At 38.0% G+C, this 26,787-nt stretch overlaps 1 protein-coding gene across 1 annotated transcript; it reads right to left on the bottom strand.

Annotated features, from left to right (window-relative positions):
• Positions 1–23,382: 23,382 nt before the first annotated feature.
• On the bottom strand, positions 23,383–25,179 carry LOC131646079 (putative FBD-associated F-box protein At3g50710). Its single transcript, XM_058916241.1, has 3 exons — positions 24,493–25,179; positions 24,242–24,400; positions 23,383–24,154 (listed from the first exon to the last, which is right to left on the bottom strand). Exons 1-3 carry the CDS (start codon positions 25,168–25,170, stop codon positions 23,873–23,875), a joined length of 1,119 nt encoding a protein of 372 aa, XP_058772224.1. The 5' UTR covers positions 25,171–25,179; the 3' UTR covers positions 23,383–23,872.
• Between the last annotated feature and the right edge of the window lie 1,608 nt (positions 25,180–26,787).

Raw genomic sequence — 26,787 nt, 5'->3', positions numbered from 1 at the left:
AAAAAAAAGAACTAAGTACGAAACACAAAAGGATAGTACAAGGTCCAAAGTGGTTAATTAAAATCCTTGGGAAGGTTATCTTTCATCTTCGAATATTGAGATTCCCATAAAGACATATGACGTTCGATTAATGCTTGTTGTCTTTTCAGTTCTTCGATCTCTGGCACTAGCTTCTGTGCCATCTCGAAGTGTTGAATCCCTAACTGCGCCACTTCAGTCAATTTTTCCTGATGAGTTTGTTGAATTGCTTCCTGACGAGTCTGGGCATTCTTTATCTTCTCTTCGAGGAGTTCAATTTCTTGTTTCCAGGATTTGATATTCGCTTCACAATCTTCATATTCCTTCTGGTTCTTCGAACGTTCAAGCTTAAAGGCGTCAGCCTTTTTTTGTTGCATCATTAGCAGCTTTCCATGAAGAACTATGAGAAGTCACCTTTGTTGTGAGTTGTTCGTCAACATTTCGTTTTCGAAGAAGATTAGATTGGAGTTGATCAATCAGAGAACCCAGTAAAACAATCACTTCCGAGACTTCCTCTGAGACCAGAAGTAAATCCACTTTCTTCAAAAGATTGTTTAAGTTATAACATCTGGTGGAATCATTGCTTAGAGCTTCAACGAGGTTGGTTTCAAAGAACTTTTCCTTTATTTGACGAAGGAGATTAGGAATATCATCCTTGTCGCCAGTATCCGCCAGGACATTAGAAGAAGTTTCAAGCCCAATGGGCGAAACGTTATCAACACTCATCATGGTCTTGAGGAAGCTTACGGGATCAGTTTTCTTGAGTTGCTCCAATTCTGAAGGAGAAAGCATTGCGGGGGCCTGCTTCGAAGTAGTCACAGGAGTGACTATAGTTCCGAAGGTCGAAGTTTCATGAGTACCAAGTGTAGGCAAATTGGAAGTTTCCTCCGTAGCATCTTGCTCAGATATAGTATCTTCGCTGCCAATTGGTTGTCCGGCTGCATTATCACTTTCCGAACACTGAGGATTTTCCCCCATATTTTCATCTTGATGAGTAGGTGGAGAATCATCATTTGAATGGCTTCCTTTAGCAGGCACAGTTGGAATGATGGTTGCAAGGGGCCGAGCGTCTTCGATAACCGGAGAAAGCACACGAGATTTGTGTCGAGAAACACCTGTGTTGGACAGTTAGAATTGATCAAAATGGAAAAGTTGTAAGAAATTCATCTGTCATTCGAAAGGCAGACATTTACCTCGAAGATTGTCAAGATCAATGTTTAGACTTGAGGTTTTGAGATCAGAAGTAGCTGTGCCCACATCATCCTACATTTACAAGGTAAGATGTGAACTTAATCATTAGAATTAAAATTTGAAAAGATGATTATGTTGTGAAACCCAAATACCTTGGTTGGAACATTGTCTGGGCTTGAGTTGTGGCTCTCTATAATGGGGATAGTACTAGTAGCCTTTAAGGGTGATTCATCAGAAGATACCTTATCACTTGACGAAGTAAGCTTCGAATTCCCAGATCCCTTTTCTTTGGTTAAAGGGGTGGCAGTTTTCTGTCTTTTCTTTATTGCTTGTCTAGTACGAGGAGGAGATTTATCTTCGTCATCTGAAGCAGCTGTCTGAGGAATTTTTCGCTTCGAAGGTGTAACGCCCGGAAAAATAAGTATATGCTTAATTTGGACGTTTGTGACGTTTATTGGAATTTTACCGTCTTTAGAGTCGTTTCAGTCGGTATTAGTTCGGGATGACGGACTAATATTTAATTGAAGGTTTTCATATTTTTGGTACTAGAAATATCATTAAGGTAATATTCCGCGTTTTGGGGGCGTTTGAAAGATATTTGAGCGTAGGGGCATTTTGGTCATTTCCGCGGGATAGATATTTTCTTTATAAGAAAGAGATATTTGTGAGAAAGGAAAAAGGGTGGAAAGAAAAAGAAGAGAAAGAAAGGGAAGAGAGAAAGAAGAAGAGCAAAGATGGAGAGAAAGTGAAGAAGGGGATTTTGGAGAAGATGAAGAATCAAACCAAGGTAAGGGGGTGAATCTAATTTATCTTGAATGTATGATTCTTATAGTCTTGTTCTTGTTCTTGTTCTTGTTCTTGTTCTTGCTCTTCTTGTTCCAATTTCCATAACTTCCTTGTGTGGTCTTTGTTTGATCTAAGTTTGTTTGAGAATGATTGTATGATGATTAAATGATATCCTTGTTGTGTGATCCGCTGTCGCTCGCGGGTCAAAACGAGTAGTTTTCAAAACGTAGTATAGCGACAATGGCTCGAGTCGTATCGCAAGGATTCTTGGTATTATTAACTAAAAGCAAATTCGAAATTAGGGGGAGGTTTGGTTTAAGGTTCGATTTAACAAAAAGAGCAAATAAGTGATTTTGAAAAGTGATTATAAAATAAGCTGTTCTACTGTTCGGGTTCACCACTTATCATCGGTAATTATAAATCTAATCCCCAAGCGAATTCTATCCCCTATTCGATTACAGCAACAATAAACAAGCGAGATTGATACTATACGGTTTATATTCCTATTATCCGAATTAAGCAAACGGATTCAGCACTCATGAATTAAGCAAACATGAATTGACATACGCGAGTTAACGATAAAGCAACGTTAAATCACGAAACAGATCAAGAAACATAAACTGATCGAATTTAATCAATAATATTATGTATGAATCGAATTAAGCATGCAACACATATATAAGATTATTGAAAGGGAAAAGAATTGGGATTAAATTATAAAACCTCAAAGATTCGGTGGAACATGAACAGTAGATCAACGATAGGATTAGTTCGCCATAGGATTCGTCAAAAGCTTGCCAAAATTCGTGAATGGAAGATGATCCCTACAGTAACTCGGCTGCTACCCTAAGGGGAAAGTGTACGACCCGTTTTACAATCCAACTGGGTCAAACATACGACCCAGGCCCAAAACTAATTGACCCGAAACTGAAATAAAACTAGTGCTGCAACTTCAACGAATATTCTGGCCCTTCTACAGTCCGATTCTGACTTTGACTCCAACATAAGAATTGTAGCTCTTTCTCTTAGCTTTCCGGCGATTATTAGAACGCCTCAATCGGACTCCTGGAACTCCAGATATGATCGTTTCCGTGCAGACTGTTAATGCTGAAAAATTAATACGAAAAACAAATAAGTGCAAAAATAAAATAAAATATAAAAACATATTAAAACATAAAAATAAATAAAACAAACCGAAGAAATGCTTGAGTACAAACATGGAAGAACGTGCATTAAAATGCATTGATCAAATTCCCCCACACTTGAACTTTTGCACTCCGAGCAAAATGAAAAGAAAGCAGAAATACATCAACAGTTACTCATCCTAGGCTACAAATCTTCTTCGGGTAAGTTTGCATTGACAAGTACTAATCTTGCACACTAAGGACATCGTAAGAACACTAACCACAGATATGCAGACATAAGGCTCCTAAATACACAAACCAATTCAAATCATATTATTATACCATAGCCTAACTTACTCATCATTTTTGCTCTTTTTCATTCAGGCGCAATCACATTAAGCCCGTTATCTCCACACACTTATAGCAGGACAACCGGTTAGTGACTCTGATCCTTTTGCACGGGGTTCCGGTACTTGCGTGGCATAACCCTTTGCTTACTCAGATGTAGTTGCGGGGGATCGGACCGTAATCCTCCCTACCAAGTTCAGCACCAGAAACCGCTGAACCAACTAACAAAGAGTTTTGAAAACTTTTTTTTTTGAAGATTACACAACCGTTGGGTTAAGTGACCGGGTGAGGATCACCAAACTTAGAAGGTGTATTACCTTTTTCTTTTCTCTTTTTTTTTCTTTTCTTTTCGGAACATTCACTTATATTCATCGGCTTCCTGCGTAAAGTGTGTGAGAGATGGTGCCGACTGCTGAAATAAACTACTCAAGAGCTGTCAAAGAATGAGAAATTAAGGCTAAAACATAATAACAAATTCAAATCAATTTCCGTATGTAGGAGACTTACGGTGTTAGAATGATACCGATCTTGTGAACTTTTCCCAAGTCTCCGCAAACCCGACTCAAATCAGTGTGTAGCCTAAAACTTTCAAGAAGATGCATTTTTTTATTGAAATTAAACAAAATACTAACACACAAAAAACAAATAAAACACACAATTTCCTCCCCCACACTTAAACTAAGCATTGTCCTCAATGAAAAGACATTACTAACAAAGTAGAGAGAAGGAAAGAAGGACTCCCTGATCAAGTTGCAGTGTAGTCAGGTGCTTCTAAAGAAAGCTCCTCTATGCTGACATTTTCAGGCACCGAACTTTCATGGAATAACTTCAGCCGCTGCCCGTTAACCTTGAAGACTTTGTCAGTACCTGTACTTTTTATTTCTACTGCACCATGAGGGAAAACATTAGTAACAACAAAGGGGCCAATCCATTTGGATCGAAGTTTCCCAGCCATAAGCTTAAGGCGGGAGTTAAACAGTAAAACCTGTTGGCCCACAGAAAATTCCTTCCTAGAAATCATTTTATCATGGAAGTGCTTAGTTTTTTCTTTATAAATCCTAGAGCTCTCATAAGCCTCTAATCTAAGCTCTTCGAACTGTTGCAATTGGAGTTTTCTTTCAATACCTGCTTGTTGCATCTCCAAATTACAACTCTTCACCGCCCAAAAAGCACGGTGTTCTATCTCAACAGGAAGATGACACGCCTTACCAAAAACAAGTCGATAAGGAGACATCCCAATGGGTGTCTTGAAAGCTGTCCTTTGAGCCCAAAGTGCGTCTTCTAGACGACGGCTCCAGTCTTTCCTGTTTGGCTGCACCATTTTCTCTAAAACCTGTTTGATCTCCCTGTTGGAGATCTCAACTTGCCCATTAGTCTGTGGGTGATATGCAGTAGAGACTCTGTGCACAACTCCATACTTTCGGAGTAAGGCTTCCATGGTGCGGTTACAGAAATGAGTGCCTTGGTCACTTATGATAGCTCGCGGTATTCCAAACCTGCAAAAGATATTAGACCTGACAAACTCTGCAACAACTTTAGAATCATTAGTCCTAGTGGGGATAGCTTCCACCCACTTTGAAACATAGTCAACAGCAAGCAAAATGTAAAGGAAACCAAATGATACAGGAAAGGGACCCATGAAATCGATCCCCCATACATCAAATACCTCACAGAAAAGCATAGGATGTTGAGGCATTTCACTCTTGCGAGTGATGTTGGTACCTGCTATCTGGCACTCTTTACAAGTGCGATAAATCTCAAAGGCGTCCTTAAAAATAGTTGGCCAATAGAAGCCTGAATCAAGGACCTTTCTTGCAGTCCTTTGAGGACCGAAATGTCCGCCGACTTGAGATGCATGAGAAAATTTTAAAATAGATTCAATCTCATTGTCGGGGACACATCTCCTGATTACCTGATCACTACCAAACTTCCATAGATATGGATCATCCCAAACATAATATTTGGCATCACTTTTGAGTTTGTGAACCTGTGATCTAGATGCACCTGTAGGAAAAACACCAGCAACAAGAAAATTAACAATGTCAGCAAACCAAGGCGTAATCCCATGCAAAAGAAACAACTGCTCATCAGGAAAATCATCCTTAATAGGAAAAGGATCTTCATCTCTCTCTATCCTGCTCAAGTGGTCAGCCACTAAGTTCTCAGCTCCACTTTTGTCTTTAATCTCAACATTAAACTCTTGGAGCAGCAACATCCACCGAATCAATCTCGGTTTTGCATCCGGCTTCTTCAGCAAGTACTTTAAAGCTGCATGGTCAGTAAAAACAACAACCTTGGAACCTAGCAAATAAGATCTGAATTTGTCAAGAGCAAAAACAATAGCTAGCAGTTCTTTTTCAGTGGTAGTGTAATTAGACTGTGCAGAATCTAAAGTCCTAGAAGCATAGTAAATAACATGGGCAGCCTTGTCAACCCTTTGTGCAAGGACAGCCCCAACAGCATAATTCGAAGCATCACACATAAGCTCAAAAGGAAGTGTCCAGTCAGGGGGCTGAATGATGGGAGCGGAGGTCAATGCTTTCTTCAAGAAGTCAAACGCTTGTTTGCATTTGTCATCAAACTCGAAAGTGACGTCATTCTTCAACAAGTTCGACAGCGGAAGAGCTATCTTGCTGAAATCCTTGATGAAACGCCTGTAAAAACCTGCATGACCAAGAAAAGAACGAATCTCGCGAATGCAAGAAGGGTAAGGCAGTGTAGAAATCACATCAATCTTAGCAGGGTCAACAGAAATTCCTTTTTCAGAAATAATGTGACCAAGAACAATTCCCTGCTCAACCATAAAATGACACTTTTCATAATTCAACACAAGGTTAGTCTCGATGCATCTTTCTAAAATCAAGTTTAAACTGTTCAAGCATGCATCAAAAGAAGAACCATAAACAGTAAAGTCATCCATAAACACTTCCATGCAATTTTCAATAAAATCAGAGAAAATACTCATCATGCATCGTTGGAAAGTGCCAGGAGCATTGCAAAGGCCAAAAGGCATCTTCCTATAAGCAAATGTACCGAATGGGCACGTGAAAGTGGTCTTTTCTTGATCTTCAGGTGCAATATGAATCTGAAAGTAACCTGAAAAACCATCAAGAAAACAATAATGTGATTTACCAGCTAGCCGTTCAAGCATCTGGTCAATGAACGGCAAAGGAAAGTGATCCTTTCTAGTAGCCTGGTTCAGTCTCCTGTAATCAATACAAACTCTCCAGCTGTTCTGGACTCTAGTGGGAACAAGTTCATTCTTTTCATTTTTAACCACTGTGAGTCCAGATTTCTTAGGTACAACCTGCACTGGACTTACCCACTTACTGTCAGAGATAGGATAAATGATACCTGCTTGCAAGAGTTTGGTTACCTCTTTCTTTACAACATCAAGAATCAAAGGATTAAGCCTCCTTTGGGGCTGCCTTACTGTTTTCGCTCCATCCTCAAGTAAAATCCTGTGCATACACATCGAAGGACTAATACCTGGAAGGTCGGCTAATGTCCACCCGATTGCTTTCTTGTGCCTCTTCAATACCTGCAAAAGTCTGTCTTCTTGATTTAAATCAAGGTTAGAAGAGATAATAACAGGAAGTTTTTCATTATGCTCCAAGTAAGCATATTTCAGGTTCCCAGGGAGCTCTTTTAGCTCTAAGGACGGGGGCTGAATGATGGATGGAAGGCTTGGGGCAGCCGGGATGTCAAGAGCATCGACAGCAAAAACAACCTCATCGGTAACAACTTCACCTGTAGGAAATGTATCAGGCTGCAAGGAAGCATCAATGTCAGCACAAAGGACACAAACGTTAGTGTCAGTGCAGTCAGGACATGAATAATCATCATCAAAATCAGAGAGAGATGGAAAATCAAATGCAAATAATTCAGAATAACTCTCATCAACTAGTTCAGAAATCAACTCAATGTTAAAAACCGAATGCTCCTCCACAGGGTGTTTCATGGCATCGAAGATATTAAATTTTGCGACGATGTCACCAAATTCCATGGACATGGTTCCATCATCAACATCAACTTTTGTCTTCGCCGTTTTCATGAACGGTCTGCCTAAGATGATGGGAGCTCTGCTTGACTTAGTTTCTCCTTCCATGTCCAGAATGTAAAAATCTGCAGGAAAAATTAAATCGTTAACTTGAACGAGGACGTCTTCCACTATGTCGGTGGGACGTGCATTGCTCCTGTTCGCCAGTTGAACGATTAAACCTGTATGCTGCATGGGACCAAGGCAAAGGTTATTATAAATAGAAGTAGGCATAACATTAATGCCCGCTCCTAAATCAAGCAAACAGTTATCAAATTTCTTATCCCCGATGGTACAAGGAATAGTAAAAGTTCCCGGGTCCTTGCACTTTTGTGGCAAGACCTGAGAGATGGCCGAAACACTTTGTTCGGGCTGAATGAAAGCAGAGATGCTTCTTCCCAAGTTGACTCTATCACTTCCTTTTACTTTTCTCTTGTTTGTACACAAATCCTTCAGAAACTTTGCATACCTTGGAACTTGCTTAATCACATCAAGAAGCGGAATATTTACCGCTACTTTTCTGAACATATCCAGAATTTCTTTTTCTTTGTCTCCTTCCTCAATTCTTTTATTTTTTAGAACTCTATGCGGGAAAGGAATTGGTGGCACATACTCCTTTTCTTTATTTTTTTCAGTTCCGACCACAACAGAAGAAGGAGAAGAAAGCTCAATTGGAGGAGGTTCAGAAGAAGAAAGTTCAGAAGTTACCTCAATGATTTTTTTATTTTTTTCAGGGGCTGGTTCTGTAACCTTTCCGGATCTCAAAGAAATAGCGCTCACATTAGCATTACCATTCGGATTGACAACAGTTTGTGCTGGAAGTTGGTTCAAACCTTGAGCTTGCATATTATTTATTTGAGTAGCAAGTTGTCCCATCTGTGTGGTCAAGGTCTGAATGCTAGTGTCGGTTCTTTGTTGAAACTGAAGGTTGTTCACGGCCATTTGCTTAACAAGATCTTCCAAGGATGGTCCGGAAGTAGTAGCTGGAGGGGTGTGATGTGGCTGGGGTAATGGAACGGTGAGCTGTTGTTGGGAAGGCTGCTGATTTCCATATCGGAGGTTGGGATGATTCCTCCAATTGGGGTGATATTTGTTGGTAGACAAGTCAGGGGTGTTGTTGTACCTGTTCTGGTTGTAAAGGTTGGCTGCATAAGCTTGAGGCAGCTCGGTAACAGTATCATCTTTCAGAAGAGGACAAGTATCAGTGGGGTGATCATGAGCTGTACAAATGCCACATACAATTGCTGTTTGAGGTTTCGCAACTGCAAGTTGTTTAACTAAAGCGGTCAGCTCATCAAGTCTGGTTTCTAAAGCTCTGTTCGAGGAACCTTGAATTTGATGTACACCCTTGGTCTGGACAGAATTGGTTCGAGTGGTGAACTGCTGGGAATTTAAGGACATATTTTCAATGAGGGCCCTGGCAGCAGCTGGAGTTTTGTCAACAAGTGCTCCACCACTAGCAGCATCAAGAATGTTTCTATCCATAGGCAACAACCCCTCATAAAAGTACTGAATAAGAAGTTGCTCGGTAATCTGGTGTTGAGGACAGCTTGAAACTAACTTCTTGAACCTATCCCAATATTCAGCCAATGACTCGTTATCTTGTCTAATGCCACATATTTCTTTTCGGATTGAAGCAGCTCTAGAGGCAGGAAAGTATCGCTCCAAGAACACTCTCTTCAGAGCATTCCAGCTTGTGATTGAATTTGGTTCGAGATCATATATCCAGTCCTTCGCTGCACCCTGCAAAGAAAAAGGAAAAGCACGAAGTTTGATATGATCTTCAGTGATCCCTTCAGGCTTCAATGGTGTAGAGCACACCACCTGGAATTCCTTCAAATGTTTGTGTGGATCCTCACCTGCAAGACCATTAAACTTTGGCAACAAGTGTATTAAACCCGATTTCAATTCAAAAGGAACAGCAACAGCATCATATTCAATACACAAGCCATTATAATTAACATCAGGGGCTGCAAGTTGCCTTAGAGTTCTATTTTCAGCCATTTCAAAAGCAAATTCAGAATCAGAATCAAACAAATTATGCAAATAATCAGACTCAGAATCAGACTCAGCTATGGTCGGTGAAGGTGAACTATTGCTAGCCTGGCCTGCTCTACAAAGTGTGTGCAAGGTTCTCTCTACCTCAGGATCAAAAGCAACAAGTTCAGGACAGGAAGACCTAGTAGCCAGGACTAGTGCACAGCAATGCAGCAACAATCGTGAAAATGCCAACTATGTCCCTAAAACAACACAATGAAGCAAATCGATTAAAAATAATTCAAAAAAATAAACTGACACCAAAAATAATCTAATGACGTAAAAATAAAATTTTGATATTTTTTTCGGAATTTTTCGACTCTATGAAAACAGAAAATAAATCATTAAAAATAGAAAAGCGATGAATTTGGCGATTTTGGGGTCGAATTCCCTTACTCTAGAAGAGTAAGGAGTATTGATCGCACGATTTTTCTACTTCCAGTAGGCAAAAATAGTTTACAATCGAATACAATTTTTTGCAAAAATTGATTTTTTTTTTTTTCGACTCTAAACGCGGACTGACCAAAACCGTGAGGAAACTACGGCCTAAACGCACAAACACTAAATCTAAGACTCTAAAATCAGTTAATATTCACAAGAATCCCCGGCAACGGCGCCAATTTGATCCGCTGTCGCTCGCGGGTCAAAACGAGTAGTTTTCAAAACGTAGTATAGCGACAATGGCTCGAGTCGTATCGCAAGGATTCTTGGTATTATTAACTAAAAGCAAATTCGAAATTAGGGGGAGGTTTGGTTTAAGGTTCGATTTAACAAAAAGAGCAAATAAGTGATTTTGAAAAGTGATTATAAAATAAGCTGTTCTACTGTTCGGGTTCACCACTTATCATCGGTAATTATAAATCTAATCCCCAAGCGAATTCTATCCCCTATTCGATTACAGCAACAATAAACAAGCGAGATTGATACTATACGGTTTATATTCCTATTATCCGAATTAAGCAAACGGATTCAGCACTCATGAATTAAGCAAACATGAATTGACATACGCGAGTTAACGATAAAGCAACGTTAAATCACGAAACAGATCAAGAAACATAAACTGATCGAATTTAATCAATAATATTATGTATGAATCGAATTAAGCATGCAACACATATATAAGATTATTGAAAGGGAAAAGAATTGGGATTAAATTATAAAACCTCAAAGATTCGGTGGAACATGAACAGTAGATCAACGATAGGATTAGTTCGCCATAGGATTCGTCAAAAGCTTGCCAAAATTCGTGAATGGAAGATGATCCCTACAGTAACTCGGCTGCTACCCTAAGGGGAAAGTGTACGACCCGTTTTACAATCCAACTGGGTCAAACATACGACCCAGGCCCAAAACTAATTGACCCGAAACTGAAATAAAACTAGTGCTGCAACTTCAACGAATATTCTGGCCCTTCTACAGTCCGATTCTGACTTTGACTCCAACATAAGAATTGTAGCTCTTTCTCTTAGCTTTCCGGCGATTATTAGAACGCCTCAATCGGACTCCTGGAACTCCAGATATGATCGTTTCCGTGCAGACTGTTAATGCTGAAAAATTAATACGAAAAACAAATAAGTGCAAAAATAAAATAAAATATAAAAACATATTAAAACATAAAAATAAATAAAACAAACCGAAGAAATGTTTGAGTACAAACATGGAAGAACGTGCATTAAAATGCACTGATCATTGTGTTATGGTGATTGATCATGCTTTCTTTTCCATTTCCATGGCTTGATTGAGTTTGAAGAAAATGTTAGGTTTTGAGAAAGATTGATGAATCAACCATGAAAAGTTTAATGCTAGGTTGTTTCTATGGTATGTATGTGTTGTATTGGTGTTATAATGATGTTTTAGAGTGGTTTTGGTGGGTATAAGAGGGTTAGAACAGTTCTGGTTCGTGCTGGTTTTTTCTGGGTTCTCGCAGGTCCGCTGAGCGGAGGGGGGTCCGCTGAGCGGATTTTTCTTTGGCTCGCTTCTGGCAGGGTCCGCTGAGCGGAGCTCAAGCGGCCAACAACATTTTCTGTTTTTCCAAAACTTTGAAACTTCGTAACTCCTGAACCGTAACTCCGATTTTGTCGCCGTTTGAAGCGTTGGAAAGCTAACGCAATGAACTATACTATGATTTAATGAAATGATTCATAGGATGTAGTATCCTATTATTTTTATTAGGATTTAGTGATAGAACTATGTAGGGTTAACTTATGAAGTATGTTTATGTTTTCCAAACTTTGAAAGGTCGTATCTTTTAACTCGGGTGTTCGTTTTATGTGTTGTTTGAAACGTTCGGAAGCTATTTCCATGCTCTATATGATGATGTAGGATGTAGTAGTGGTTGGTTGATTTTCATAAATGGTTTTGTGAACTAGTGCATGATAAATCATGATGATGTGTTGTGTGAATGTTAACGTATTGGTACGAGGTATGTGATTAGTTGTCGATAACATGAAACCATGTTCATATGAATTATGTATTAACAAATGTTCATTCTTGATATGTGACGATGTTGGTTGTTTGTTGTTAACATGATGTGTGGCCTTATGACAAGTAATTGTTGTTATGAGAATGATGTATTATCATTGTTGAATTGTTGTTATTACAACTTGTTGATGATGTATTGATGAAGTTGTGGGCCGATGGCCAATATTAATTTGATGTGTATAAGTGTGTTATACGTTCATCTATGCCAATGTGGCCAGTATGTTTTGACGGTGAATGTGTGTTGTGTGCTTATTAATGCCTGTGTGGTAATTATGGTGTGATGTTATTGATAACGATGTTATTAATTGGTGATGTATCCTTTTGGATAGAATATAAACGATGTAACGTGAGTGTATGATCGTGTTATATTGTTGATGATGTTGTTGTCGTGTAATAGAGTCATATATTTGCACAGCATAACATTTCATTACGTTAATGGCGGAATGCTATTAACAGGTGGCCTACGGGCATTGGTTACCAGTAGGAGCTTAATGCTCGGTAACGGTATATTAGCCTGAGTGGCAAGAGGTCATCGGTGGGAGCTACATGCTCGGTGACGACAGCCTGCGGGCTTCCTGAGTGGAATAAAGTCCCAGCATAATGCTCGGCAAGGTGTATTTGTCATAATGACAAGGAGGAGTTTACTCCGGATTTGGTACCACATGCATATGCATAGTCGAGTCTCATTCATCATTGTCTGTCTGTATAATTTATGTTATCATTCATGTGCCGCATTACTTATATATTGATTGTGGTTGACTTAGTGGATTACTTTGTTGTATGATTATTGATGATACTTGTTGGCATTACTATATTTGTCATGCTTTTCATTATAAATTATATTCTCACCCTTCTGCTGATTTGATGCTTGAGTGGCATCCTGCAGATTAGCCGCTTTGGGAGTCTTTTGGAAGAGGTAGTTCTCTAGTTGGTCTTGTCGGTCGCTCTGATATGTAACACTGGGTAGTCGCGAGCCTGTTGTTATTTATTTGTATATGACTCTTTTGAACATGTTTATTTGATAACGTGCCATTGTGTATTGTAAACACTTTATTTTGGAAAACTCCTCTTTGAGAGTGAGAGCTATACGTATATATATATATATATATATGTTCATATCTTCTGTGTGTTATGTATCGTTTTATTGGCAGGTGTTGTATGCTTTTGGCATCGCTGATGTCCGTTTGTTTTCTAGGTGTTTGTTTGGTTACTTAGTGTAACATCCTAATTGTGTTGTATGAAATTTAATACTCTGATATTTTCTTGCCTAAATGCTTGGGTAGAATTGGAGTGTTACATTAGTGGTATCAGAGCAGGTCGGTCTGTCCGGCCAGTGTTGTCTAAAGTTGTTTAATTCCTCAGTACGTGATAAGTGTGTGGAGCACTGTCAGTACTTGTTGTGCCTCTAGCCGGTTGTGTGCAGGAGTGGTTTGAAGCTTAGCGGGGGAGAAGATATGCTTCTCGGATATGTTTCAGTTGCAAGATGTTAGTATGCTACTGAGGGCAGCATTACTAGTGTTGTCGGAATTTGTTGTTTTCTGAAGTGAAGGCGACTTGGACTTAAGACTTTGGTTGTTAATCAAGTTGGAGTGTCTCGGAGTAGATTTTGGTTATTTCTAAAGAATGGAATTTAGAGAGTTGTGATGCTCTAACGCTACTGATGGACTATGAAGTTGTTGTTTGAGTAGCCTTGTGTGAGGTGTGATTGTTGGATCAGTGATTTAGGAAAGTATTGTGGTAGACCTAGTTGTAGGAATTTTTTGTAAGTAATTGAGACGGTGGTAGGAGTTATTGACGTTGTTGGAAACGTTTTGGAACTCGAGTGAGAATTAGGAGTATGAAGAGATGAGTAGGATCTCAAGTATTTTGTTTTGAGATATTGTTAGAAGTGTTTTGGTACGTAGCTATCGGACGTCGGTGTTAGCTGGTTCAGATAATCTTGGGAGATTTGTGAATTACGGAATCATAGTGCTTCTGTGCTATGAGCAAAAGTTGGAAAAGAATATTATTAATGTTGGTACTGATAGTTTATACTCTATTATGATTGTCGGCTACCTATTGACAAATTGAGGACTTGATCACCCTTAATCTCTTGTTGATAGTAGACGGGATCGTATTGGACGTGATAGGCTTATCTGGCTAGTTTGATAATATTGGAAGTGAATGAGTCGGTGTAAGGTGGTACGATGTTGTTTATGTTGTCGACGACTTTGGATGTTCTTGAGGAATAGCAATTGTGGGAATTGCGGATAGTTGTGCGTTTGTATAAGTGTTTCTTGAAGGTTAAGTGATTCGTCGTAGAAAAAGGGGAATTTCGTCTGGGAGTTCTATTTTGACGGATTTAGTTCCTAGAACTATTGTTTTATCGAGGGTTCCGTATCGGATGCCAACTTCTGAGTTGAAAGAGTTGAGGAGTCAACTTAAGGATTTTCTTGAGAAGAGGTTTGTTCGTTCAAGTGTGTCGATTTTAGACAATTGAGAAAAGTGACAATTAAGGAAAAGTATCCACTTTCGAGGATTGATATTTTGATGGATCAAATTGGTTTGAGCTTGTTTGTTTTGCAAGTTTGATTTGAGGTATAGGTATCATCATTGTGAAAATGATCATGCTAAGTACTTGAGAATTGTTTTGTCCGTGTTGGGAAGAAGAAGTTGTTTGCAATGTTTCCTTATGTGAGTTTTTGGTTGAGTGAAGTGAATGTTCAAGGGTTTAAGAAGAGGTTGACTATCACTCCTATTTTGATTTTTCCGGATCTATTAGAACTGTTTGTGGTGTTTTGGGATGTTTCTTTGTTGGGTTTGCAAGAAGTTCTAATGCAGAAAGGGGTAAGTGGTGGTTTATGCTTTTATGCAAGTTAAGATTTTTGAAAGGATTTATCTGTCACAAGATTTAGAGTTGGCAGTTGTTATTTCTGTTTGGGAAATTTGAAGGCACTAATTATTCGGATCGAGATTTGTGTGTGTAAGTGACTACAAGAGTTTGAAGTATTCGTTTGATCAGAACGAGTTGAATATGAGAAACCATGGCACCATCTATGTCGATGATTCGAGTATTGTGATCGTTGAAATAGTTGTGAGATTTGAGTTTGGTTCGTAAAGCTTGCTTATGGTATTCTTGATGAGATTAGAAAAGGTCAGAAATCGGATTTGAATGGGTTGATAAGATGACATTTATTAGTCAAAGATAAAGATGGTGATCTTCGGATTGATAAGAACAATGTCATGGGATGTCATGATCAAGTTTGTATTCCTAATGTTCGGATTGAGATCTGAGGCTTATTTCTGAAATTTTGAGAAAGTTCGCAAAGTACTTTGGGTACGAAGTTGCATTGAGATTGGCGTCTCATCCTCAAACGGATGGTCAGACTGAGAGGACGATTTGGTCACTTAAGGATCTATGAGGGCTTGTGTTGTGAAACAAGGATGTGTTTGGATTAGCTTTTTGCCTTTGATTAGATAATACAAAGACTTTTGTCTGGTGTGCAAGCTGACACAGCATATTAAGAGGTTGAGTATGTTAAGAGAGAACAATGAGTTTCTGGTGAATACTAGAAGGAGTTGGAAGTTGGTTATGAAATTGGTAAATCTGTTTGTTGTGGGAAATCAGAGTGCGTATCAGAAGCGTGAAATGACGCGGTTCGTATGTGTATGAATTGTTAGAGTTCAAATTGTGGACAGTGGATGTGGTAGGAATTATAAGACCACCAGATGTTTTGGTTACATGTTTGACTGCTATGTCTTGGCATGGTTATTTGGATGTTGTGCGACCGGGTTGTTGTCTGTGTCTTGATTATTTCTTGTGTTTTGGTGTTAGTCGATGAGTGCATTGTATGGGCATTGCATCTCGTTGTCGTTGTTGTGTTTTGGTTGTTTGGCTTTTAGCTAGAGTGATTCTTTGTTGGTGCTGATTGTGTCGTTGCTTCCGTGGCTTGATAGTTGGTTAGCCGGGTGCAAGAGCGTATCCAAGTTTGTTTGCGTTTGGGATATTTCCGAGGACGGAAATGTTCTAAGTAAGGGAGAGTTGTAACGCCCAGAAAAATAAGTATATGCTTAATTTGGACGTTTGTGACGTTTATTGGAATTTTACCGTCTTTGGAGTCGTTTCAGTCGGTATTAGTTCGGGATGGCGGACTAATATTTAATTGAAGGTTTTCATATTTTTGGTACTAGAAATATCATTAAGGTAATATTCCGCCTTTTGGGGGCGTTTGAACGATATTTGAGCGTAGGGGCATTTTGGTCATTTCCGCGGGATAGATATTTTCTTTATAAGAAAGAGATATTTGTGAGAAAGGAAAAAGGGTGGAAAGAAAAAGAAGAGAAAGAAAGGGAAGAGAGAAAGAAGAAGAGCAAAGATGGAGAGAAAGTGAAGTAGGGGATTTTGGAGAAGATGAAGAATCAAACCAAGGTAAGGGGCTGAATCTAATTTATCTTGAATGTATGATTCTTATAGTCTTGTTCTTGTTCTTGTTCTTGTTCTTGCTCTTCTTGTTCCAATTTCCATAACTTCCTTGTGTGGTCTTTGTTTGATCTAATTTTGTTTGAGAATGATTGTATGATGATTAAATGATATCATTGTTGTGTTATGGTGATTGATCATGCTTTCTTTTCCATTTCCATGGCTTGATTGAGTTTGAAGAAAATGTTAGGTTTTGAGAAAGATTGATGAATCAACCATGAAAAGTTTAATGCTAGGTTGTTTCTATGGTATGTATGTGTTGTATTGGTGTTATAATGATGTTTTAGAGTGGTTTTGGTGGGTATAAGAGGGTTAGAACAGTTCTGGTTCGTGCTGGTTTTTTATGGGTTCTCGCAGGTCCGTTGAGCGGAGGGGGGTCCGCTGAGCGGAGTTTTCTTTGGCTCGCTTCTGGCAGGGTCTGCTGAGCGGAGCTCAAGCGGCCAACAGCATTTTCTGTTTTTCCAAAACTTTGAAACTTCGTAACTCCTGAACCGTAACTCCGATTTTGTCGCCGTTCGAAGCGTTGGAAAGCTAACGCAATGAACTATACTATGATTTAATGAAATGATTCATAGGATGTAGTATCCTATTATTTTTATTAGGATTTATTGATAGAACTATGTAGGGTTAACTTATGAAGTATGTTTATGTTTTCCAAACTTTGAAAGGTCGTATCTTTTAACTCGGGTGTTCGTTTTATGTGTTGTTTGAAACGTTCGGAAGCTATTTCCATGCTCTATATGATGATGTAGGATGTAGTAGTGCTTGGTTGATTTTCATAAATGGTTTTGTGAACTAGTGCATGATAAATCATGATGATGTGTTGTGTGAATGTTAACGTATTGGTACGAGGTATGTGATTAGTTGTCGATAACATGAAACCATGTTCATATGTGTTATGTATTAACGAATGTTCATTCTTGATATGTGACGATGTTGGTTGTTTGTTGTTAACATGATGTGTGGCCTTATGACAAGTAATTGTTATTATGAGAATGATGTATTATCATTGTTGAATTGTTGTTATTACAACTTGTTGATGATGTATTGATGAAGTTGTGGGCCGATGGCCAATATTAATTTGATGTGTATAAGTGTGTTATACGTTCATCTATGCCAATGTGGCCAGTATGTTTTGACGGTGAATGTGTGTTGTGTGCTTATTAATGCCTATGTGGTAATTATGGTGTGATGTAATTGATAACGATGTTATTAATTGGTGATGTATCCTTTTGGATAGAATATAAACGATGTAACGTGAGTGTATGATCGTGTTATATTGTTGATGATGTTGTTGTCGTGTAATAGAGTCATATATTTAAACAACATAATATTTCATTACGTTAATGGCGGAATGCTATTAACAGGTGGCCTGCGGGCATTGGTTACCAGTAGGAGCTTAATGCTCGGTAACGGTATATTAGCCTGAGTGGCAAGAGGTCATTGGTGGGAGCTACATGCTCGGTGACGACAGCCAGCGGGCTTCCTGAGTGGAATAAAGTCCCAGCATAATGCTCGGCAAGGTGTATTTGTCATAATGACAAGGAGGAGTTTACTCCGGATTTGGTACCACATGCATATGCATAGTCGAGTCTCATTCATCATTGTCTGTCTGTATAATTTATGTTATCATTCATGTGTCGCATTACTTATATATTGATTGTGGTTGACTTAGTGGATTACTTTGTTGTATGATTATTGATGATACTTGTTGGCATTACTATATTTGTCATGCTTTTCATTATAAATTATATTCTCACCCTTCTGCTGATTTGATGCTTGAGTGGCATCCTGCAGATTAGCCGCTTTGGGAGTCTTTTGGAAGAGGTAGTTCTCCAGTTGGTCTTGTCGGTCGCTCTGATATGTAACACTGGGTAGTCGGGAGCCTGTTGTTATTTATTTGTATATGACTCTTTTGAACATGTTTATTTGATAACGTGCCATTATGTATTGTAAACACTTTATTTTGGAAAACTCCTCTTTGAGAGTGAGAGCTATACGTATATATATATATATATATATATATATATATATATATATATATATATATATATATATATATATATATATATATATATATATATATATATGTTCATATCTTCTGTGTGTTATGTATCGTTTTATTGGCAGGTGTTGTATGCTTTTGGCATCGCTGATGTCCGTTTGTTTTCTAGGTGTTTGTTTGGTTACTTAGTGTAACATCCTAATTGTGTTGTATGAAATTTTAATACTCTGATATTTTCTTGCCTAAATGCTTGGGTAGAATTGGGGTGTTACAGAAGGTGCTGGAGGTTTCGAGCTCTGAAAATACATATTAAAACCATGTGAGTAATATTCATAAAATTACACAAGTCAGAATATAAAGTATGTATGTACCGTGGGTTTCTTTCCAGTGGTGACAGAATCACTCCCACTTGCCTTGGTGTTCCTCGAAGCTCCAGAACCCTTCTGTGCAGGGGCTTCCTTGATATTTCTCTTTCGAGTAACGGCTGTGAACAAAATGTGAATCAGTATTTCAGTGAAGAAGGAAAAGTTAATCGAAGGATTGTCTAAACCCCAACCTTCAGGTATTGGAGTCAAGACGCAAACGTGCTCAAGACCTATGTGAAGATGTCCTTTGAAAGTATCCAAGGTATGCTTAGTCGGGACCACTCGTTCAGCGTGTTTTTTAGATTGTTCCTGAAGGATTTTTATGAGATTCCCACACACAAACCAGTCTGGAAAAGGAGGGCTTAAAGCCACACCAAAATCAGCACTAGGTAGTGGAGGAAATTTTGGAGGATTAAGTTCAAAAGCCACTTCATAACGTAGTTTAGGTCGAACAAACGTGGGCAATTTCAACTTATCCAGTTTAGCAGAAAACTTTTCACGTAAAGTGACCGCAGCCTCACGAACGGTCCGACTAAGATCATCAGGCCTGTAGATAGTTTCAAAGAATTTTTTGAAATGCTTGGATTTCTTTAATGTGAGTCGAAGTACCTTTATGGAAGTTCGCGTGCACATCAGCAAAAGCTTCAGTTAGTTCTTGAGAAAGGCTCTCAGCATCGAAGATTTGCGTAGTATAGTAATCTGTCCACCATTAATGAAAATCTATGGTAGAATAAAAAGCAAGTTCGAAAGAGACAGGAGTCAAAGTGGTGATGCCAACATATTTGGAGATTTTTGACTCATATTCATCTTCTGCCAGATGCAAAGTGTGTAGACACGTGTGATTCCTTTTGTCGTACAAGCATTTTGGTTTGAGTTGAACCAACCCAAATTGTCTCGAAACCAGATTTGGTTGATAACAAAGAAGACAGCAGTGACTTTTTGGAGATCGAAGCCGGTGATATAAAAACTTTGGGGTGAGGAAAGCTTCCCAGATAGCCATGGATTCGGCTTGTTGGTCGGAAGAAGTTGCTGGAAATTCTCGAGTAAACCATTTGGGACCCACTTTTCGTTGTACGAATGGAGCCATCGAGGGACTAATTGATAACGTTTAGCGAACATCATTATGTATGCCAAGAAGGTTTCACGAAGTTTGCCAGTTTCTTCTTTTGGAGTTAGGTAAGCTAATCTGGTTCCTTCCACTGTTCGATTCTTTATAGCTGTACTTTCTTCATCCACAACACTTTTGTATGGGAGGTGAGCCTCAAAAGTGGCATTAAGCCATAGTTGCAACAACCAAAAAGGACCAGCAAAAAGAAGAGATCCTGTTTTGTAGTTCTTAACAAGGTATGTTGCTTCACCGAGATTCTCGTAGAGAAATCCTAGAATTAACTGGCTTAAGTTTAACGTTTTCCCAGTATTCAGCTGGTTAGCCATGCAAAGATATCTCTTTGCTACTTGTATGGACCTAGAACAAAAGACATATCTCGAAAGCCAGAGTGCTAGAAACGCAATATGTTCTTCATCTGAGACTTCTGTGTTCGTTTCGTTGTGGTATTGTTGAATGAAAGCAGTATAAGTAACTGTTGCTTCATTAAAATGGATGGTGTCAATATCCATGAAATTGGGATCGAAGGTTTCTCCAGTTGGTCGAAGCCCTGTGATAGCAGCTACGTCAAAGAGGGTAGGGGTAACCATTCCACATGGAAGGTGGAAAGTATTGTGAGAAGCATCCCAGAAATAAACTGACGCTACTAACATGGTTTGGTTATATTCTAAGCCTGTTTTGGATAACCGGATTAGGTCATAAATCCCTAGTTGTTTCCAGAAAGAAGCCTTTTGTTTTTCCACTTTCGCTAGCCAAGCGTAATACAATTCAGGATCTTTTGCTAAAGGGATTGACCTAAAGACTTTCACGAAATTGGTTACATAGTTTAACCTAATTTTCTCTAAGACCGGAGAAGTTTCAGTCGAGGTTTCTTCTGTGTTGTCAGGATTAGCTAAGATTGGATGACCATCTTCATCTATCTTATTCTTGCTAACTAAAGGTCTAGTTTTATAATAAGCAAGGAAAAATTTACTCAAAGAGGGGTTATTTCCTCCTGGTAAAGGACCCATGAAAGCATGAGTTTTTCCAGAAACTTCAAAAAGGAATGATTACCTGAGAAGCATAGATGGCGCGCGCCTCTGCAGCATTTGGGTCTGGAATGTGTTCTTGATTCCCTATTTGTGTAGGATTTTGAAGTTTTTGAATGGGTTGAAGAGCATTTGAAGAAGACGCCATGAGTAAATTTGATTTAAGAAATGGGTTATACAAAGCCAAAGAGGATTTTCTTTTCTGCGATGAACGTAGGAAAATAGGAGTGGAAGTTATGCGAGGGTAGAAGTTCAAGTATTTAAAGGTTTAACGGAAACCCTTTCAAATCTTTTGGGTAAAAGTCAAAAGACACGCGGCAGGCGTTGATTTAATCCAACGGCGGTCGAATAGTTGTTAGCCTTACTCCTAGTATATAGGAGTAATGATCATGAAGTAATGACAAAACGTGGGAATGTAAGTTCTGAGAAGACACCTTTGAAAATGAAAAGACGTTTTGAAAGTGGAGTCATAAATGATTATGACGTTAGTCAGTTGTCTTGGAACTCTAAGAAGTGAGTAAAACGAAATCTCGTCATAACAAGAAACGCCTATTTCTCTGGTTTTCGAAACAGGCATTTATTGGGGGCAATTTGTTGGCCGGAGATTTCGTTTGGAGGAAATATTCTTTGAAGGATTATGATTCGAAGAAAGATGGTTACTGATGACCATTTTTTATTAAAAATGGCTACTGATGGCCATGTTTCGAGAATGTTGTTTGAGTTGGAGTGAAGGTGGTTAGAATCGGAGCTAATTAGAAGTGAATTATCTTTGAGACTTAAACGTTTTACAAAATATGTAAGGTACTGAGGCTTAACGTGTTTTCGTGGTATTCTCGGTTCTGATCACGTTGCCACGCGTCGAAAGAGGAGTCAGGCGGGAGGATTTGAATTTCGAAGTAGTCTGTGTAACCGCACAAGGGCAGATGGCATCCCATGGATTCTTGTGGGCAACGTGGCATAAGATTAGTGTAGGACTGTTATGGTCGAAATTAGTATAAATAAGGGTCTTAATGTTAGGATTCCGTGTGTTCATTTTGTACAAATCACTCACAAATCACTCAAGTATCAAGTGTTTAGAGAACGAGTTCGCTGAGAAATGTACGTATGACACCAACACCATTTTAAATACATTTGTATCTTTCTTTACTCAAGTATCTTTTCAATTCCTTTATCCTTTTCGTTTAACTTTCATTTCGAAGCACTTTACATTTCTGCATTTTACATTATTGTACGTTATATTCCTGCACTTTACATTCCTGCAGTTTACACGCTTTTGTTTACGTTTCCTTTGTCGAAAGTCATATTAACATGTATAACAAGTGTTGTTTTAAGTGAATATTCATACGATCACGTCACAAACAAGTTTTCTTGAAGTCAGAACAAACAAACATGAATCAAATCATATCGAGAGACAATTGTTTGACTATGTCCTAGGATCAATCTAGTCGATCCTGCGAGTAACCAAAGTATATTTTATAGTTTAGAGGACTAGCGGTTGTTTACCGGAAATCACCGTAAACACCCCGCAAGGCCTGTTGCGGGGTGTTTTGCACTTCAGAACTTTTGTGTCAGTAAAATCTCCAAACGGTCACCTGCCACCCTGACTTTTTAATAAATGTAATATTTGATTTTTCAATATTTTTTTTAAAACATCGTTGCGAGGTGATTAACACCCTGAAATGTTTTTTCCCAAAATTTCAAACTTCCCTCCCTCCATTGCGAGATAGAAATACACTTTTTATATATATATATATATATATATATATATATATATATATATATATATATATATATATATATATATATATATATATATATTTTAAAATAATTGGTTTGAGAGGTGGTTTGCACCCCGCAACTGTAATAATTTGCGAGGTGTATTTCACCTGGCAAACTCACCCAGCTAATCAGCAATTTTCTTGTAGTAAAAGTCGTTATAAATCTTGTAGTCTTTTAAAAACTATAGTACTTTTTATGCAAAATTTGTCTTTTGAATTCCTAATAAAAAGAAATCTTCCAATTTAATTATTTTATGACCATCTTCCCAAATTCTAGATGAAACTCACCTAGATGCTTCATAATTATAACCCATTATTTTCCTTGTGTCAAAAGAAACAAGGTTGAAAATTGATTTACCCTTATCCCAATTGATTTACCCTTATCCCAATTTCAGCAGCACAGGCAAAGCCGACATTAACCCACCATCTCTTCTCAATAAAACGCTACATAGATAAATTCACAAATGTGTAAATTTAAAAACGAAGAGGTGGTTGTCGAAGATGCGGTGGATCAGATTGGCTCTCTTCATGGTTTTGCCAGATTATAGGACTAAAAGCAAAGGTCCAACAAATTATTATTTCTGATGTCAAAATCCTTTAAAATTAATGTTGGTGTAATGGATTCTTTGTAAACAGGCTAGTACCCTTGTACTCTGTTAAATATTATCATTATTAAAAAAAAAAAACAAGTGCAAAATACATAACCACCACATAACTCATAACATAAGGAAGTAATAAATATCTAAAACAAAAAGTATGGTTTTAAATCGTGGTTGCGGGTGTTGCGATTGTGGTCATTGCGGTTGCTGCGATGCGCATTGCGGTCGTTATAGCGTGAATTTAATTAAATTAGAAAATATTTGAAATACACCTTTAAAAAACACTTAATGTTAAATCCCAAATAAAAACTGCAAGACCATTTCTCCCTCATTGGAATTTATGGTTAGCTCACACAAAAAAATGCATGGAAATAGGACGTAGAATGAAAGAAATCTTAAATCACAAATAAAAAGAGAAATAATAATATCCAATGAAAGATAGTATAGATAGTTATCAATTCCACCCTAGAATTTGTGAACTAAGGAAAACTCAATGTAAATACTTCTAGCTAAGAACTAAAACATCTCAATGAAAGCTGACATGTGGGGGAGATCCTTGTACAGGTGGTTAAATCTTCTAACGCTTTGGTCTTCTGCGCTTGATGTAAGAATCTTTCAACATGGATAGTCATATCCTCTAAAAATCTCGCATTCTTCAAAATATATACTGCAAATTGAAAATCATCATCTCCTGCATCTCCATAGATTTCAATACGACATTTTTTTAGATGGGACGAAACACATTCAGGAACATGATATGGGTATTTCCAATCATTGTTGGTGGTTAATGTCTGTCAATCAAAAACAAAATAGAATTTGTTAAAATACTTAAATAGAATAAACAGAACAAAAATAAAAACATGTAATTATCCATGCACCATTGAAATGGAAAAAGCTTGAAGTTTGGGACAATTCTGGAGTATTCTCAATAGCTCAGTCCAGTCAAGAATCCCTCCATTTAGTTCAAGTTGAATTAAATTTTGAAAGGCTTTATCATATGATTCAATCGGTTGATAGGGAAGATCATCATGTCTCACCTGCACACAGTACAAAATATAGTATTATACAAACAAAAATAAATCAAACTAGAGACACAGAAAGGATGAATGCGTCAAAACAGTTATCATACCCAAAATACAGTCAAAATCTGGGCATTATAAAGTGCTGTTAGCGGAACCTCATATAAAGAGACATCGGCGCTGATCAAATTGTATAATAAGGGTTTTTCAGGGTATCGTTCCCAAACTCCCGCAACATATGCCGTAACCAAATGCTCCAATTTGGGAGATCCGGAAAGAAGTTTCATGAACTTGTTCATATGATAAAAATTAACATCATACAGATCTAGGGATTTAAGCAAAGGAAGATCCACAGAAAAGTTATCATGAGCTACAAGTAAGTTGTGCAATTTGAGAACCACTAGTGTTTTGCAGCAGAAAACCCTAGGCGGCAAGATTGTATTTAACAAGGATAGAGACAGATTCTCGATGCTACGTCGTTTTAATGCTTTGACACATTCATCCATGTTTGAACCGAGAGAGTAATTATTACTCCCGGATTGATCTTGAAATTCGAGATGAAATGTTTTGAGAGTATGTTTGTGCAGGCGTGGGGAGAGTATTACTGCGTTCAAAAATTGAAGGAAGTGAGTATAAGAGTTTTCATAAAGGCGGATAGAGGAAAGTGAGTAGAATAGTGAGACCCATCTGTGTGAAAGAAGAGTAGTTCGGAAAGAGTCTTTGACGGGGAGAAAAGAGAGTATATGGATTAGTATATCATCAGGAAAGTCGCTGATGTTCGGCGGCATTGTAATGAACAGGATTGAGAAAGATAGAGAATTGTATTGGCGACTAAACCTTACTATTGCCCTTATTTAAGGGGACAACTTCTCTACCCATCAGTAAAAGTTGGGTAGTGTACATTCAACCAATCACATGATACTATCAAAGTTTAAGACATTTAATTATTTATTAAATACTATAATTATTTGTTGTTTTCGATATATTTTACACTAGAGGTAATCTTACCCAACTTTTTGAGTTGGGTGGATAAGAATTCACCTTTAAAATGTTTTTACGATGGGAAACTCTCGTTTACTTGTTATCAACAAGCTGTTGACTTGTGATTGCAGTGGATCTGGTTCAAGCTTACGTAAGCTAAAATATATAACAAATAACCAAAATTTTTACTATTTAATAAGTTTTTAAATACATAATGATTTGCAATGATATACCTAATAAAATAGTCAAAATATATAATATATAATCAAGTAATTATTGTTAAAAATATGTTATTACAAAAGATGTTGGGTATAATATAATTTGGTCTAGGTGCGGGATATAATATAATTTGGTCTATTTCTTAGTCTCTGCTAGGGTTTTGTTTTTTTTCTTCCACTAAGAAGCAAAAGTGTAACTATTAAAGAGGCTAAGGATGGATTGTTCCTATTTCACTTTGCTGGTAACTTAAATATGGAGGCTGCGATAAAAGGCGGACCGCGGACTTTCGACAGTCATCATCTGATCCTTGAGAGGGTACGACTGGGGTCTAGATCGAGAATATCCCATTGTTCCATGTTGACTTTTCGATACAGATCCATAATCTTCCGACGGGTCTCATGATGGAGAAGGTGCGAAGAACTATGGCTAACTTCATTGGAAGCTTTGTGGAATATGATAAAAACAACAATACTAGCTTTTGGCGACAGTATATGCGACTGCGAGTTAGGATTGATGCGAGGCAGCCATTGAAGCAGCAAACTACGGTAAAAAATAAGGGAGGAGAATGGTTCATAGTCAAATTTAAATATGAAAAACTTAGCCTTTTTTGCTTTATTTGTGGCATACTGGGACATTCAGAGAACAAATGTGAAATCATATTTTCCATGGAAGAAGATGATGGTTCAAGATGGCGGTCAAATGATCTAAGGGTGGATCTTCGGCGGACTGGTGGTGAAACATCATCCAGATGGTTGAAGGATGAATATGACCGAAATGACATTGGAAAGAGCAATTTGCAGGCGCGTGAAAAACACTCCCACAGAGGGACGCATGAGATTAAAACACCGCAGGGTGAGGAAGAACAAATTCTCATTAGATTAAAACACCCCACAATTCATGTCACGTCACTAGAAAATACCCTACTCATTTGTTTTTACTTTTGTTTGTTTGTTTTCTTGAATAAAATAAAATGGAATTTGCATGCTTTCTTGTTTGTTATCTTGCTATGTCTGTGAATATTCTCTCTGTTTTGGTCAAAAGACTTGTGGTGTGATGTGATTTACTCTTTTTGTGCATTCTTGGTAGATATGTTTTAACTAAGCTCTAAATTGTACATCACTAGTGATAAATCACTAACCCTTGTGAGATTTCGAGCCTAATAATGGATAACACATAAAAAAAATCCATCTTTTCTTTCTTGTGTG

This window comes from Vicia villosa, linkage group LG2 (assembly GCF_029867415.1).
Source record: "Vicia villosa cultivar HV-30 ecotype Madison, WI linkage group LG2, Vvil1.0, whole genome shotgun sequence".
In the NCBI taxonomy this organism is placed as follows: Eukaryota; Viridiplantae; Streptophyta; class Magnoliopsida; order Fabales; family Fabaceae; genus Vicia; species Vicia villosa.
This window is presented reverse-complemented; position numbering and strand designations above follow the sequence as displayed.

Excerpts from the sequence above, each read along its gene's own strand:
- LOC131646079 (XM_058916241.1), bottom strand. The coding sequence starts at position 25,170 with ATGCCGCCGAACATCAGCGACTTTCCTGATGATATACTAATCCATATA. Across the intron at positions 24,401-24,492 it reads AGATTTTGACTGTATTTTGG|GTGAGACATGATGATCTTCC; the intron begins GTATGATAACTG and ends TACTGTGTGCAG. Across the intron at positions 24,155-24,241 it reads AAGCTTTTTCCATTTCAATG|ACATTAACCACCAACAATGA; the intron begins GTGCATGGATAA and ends TTTGATTGACAG.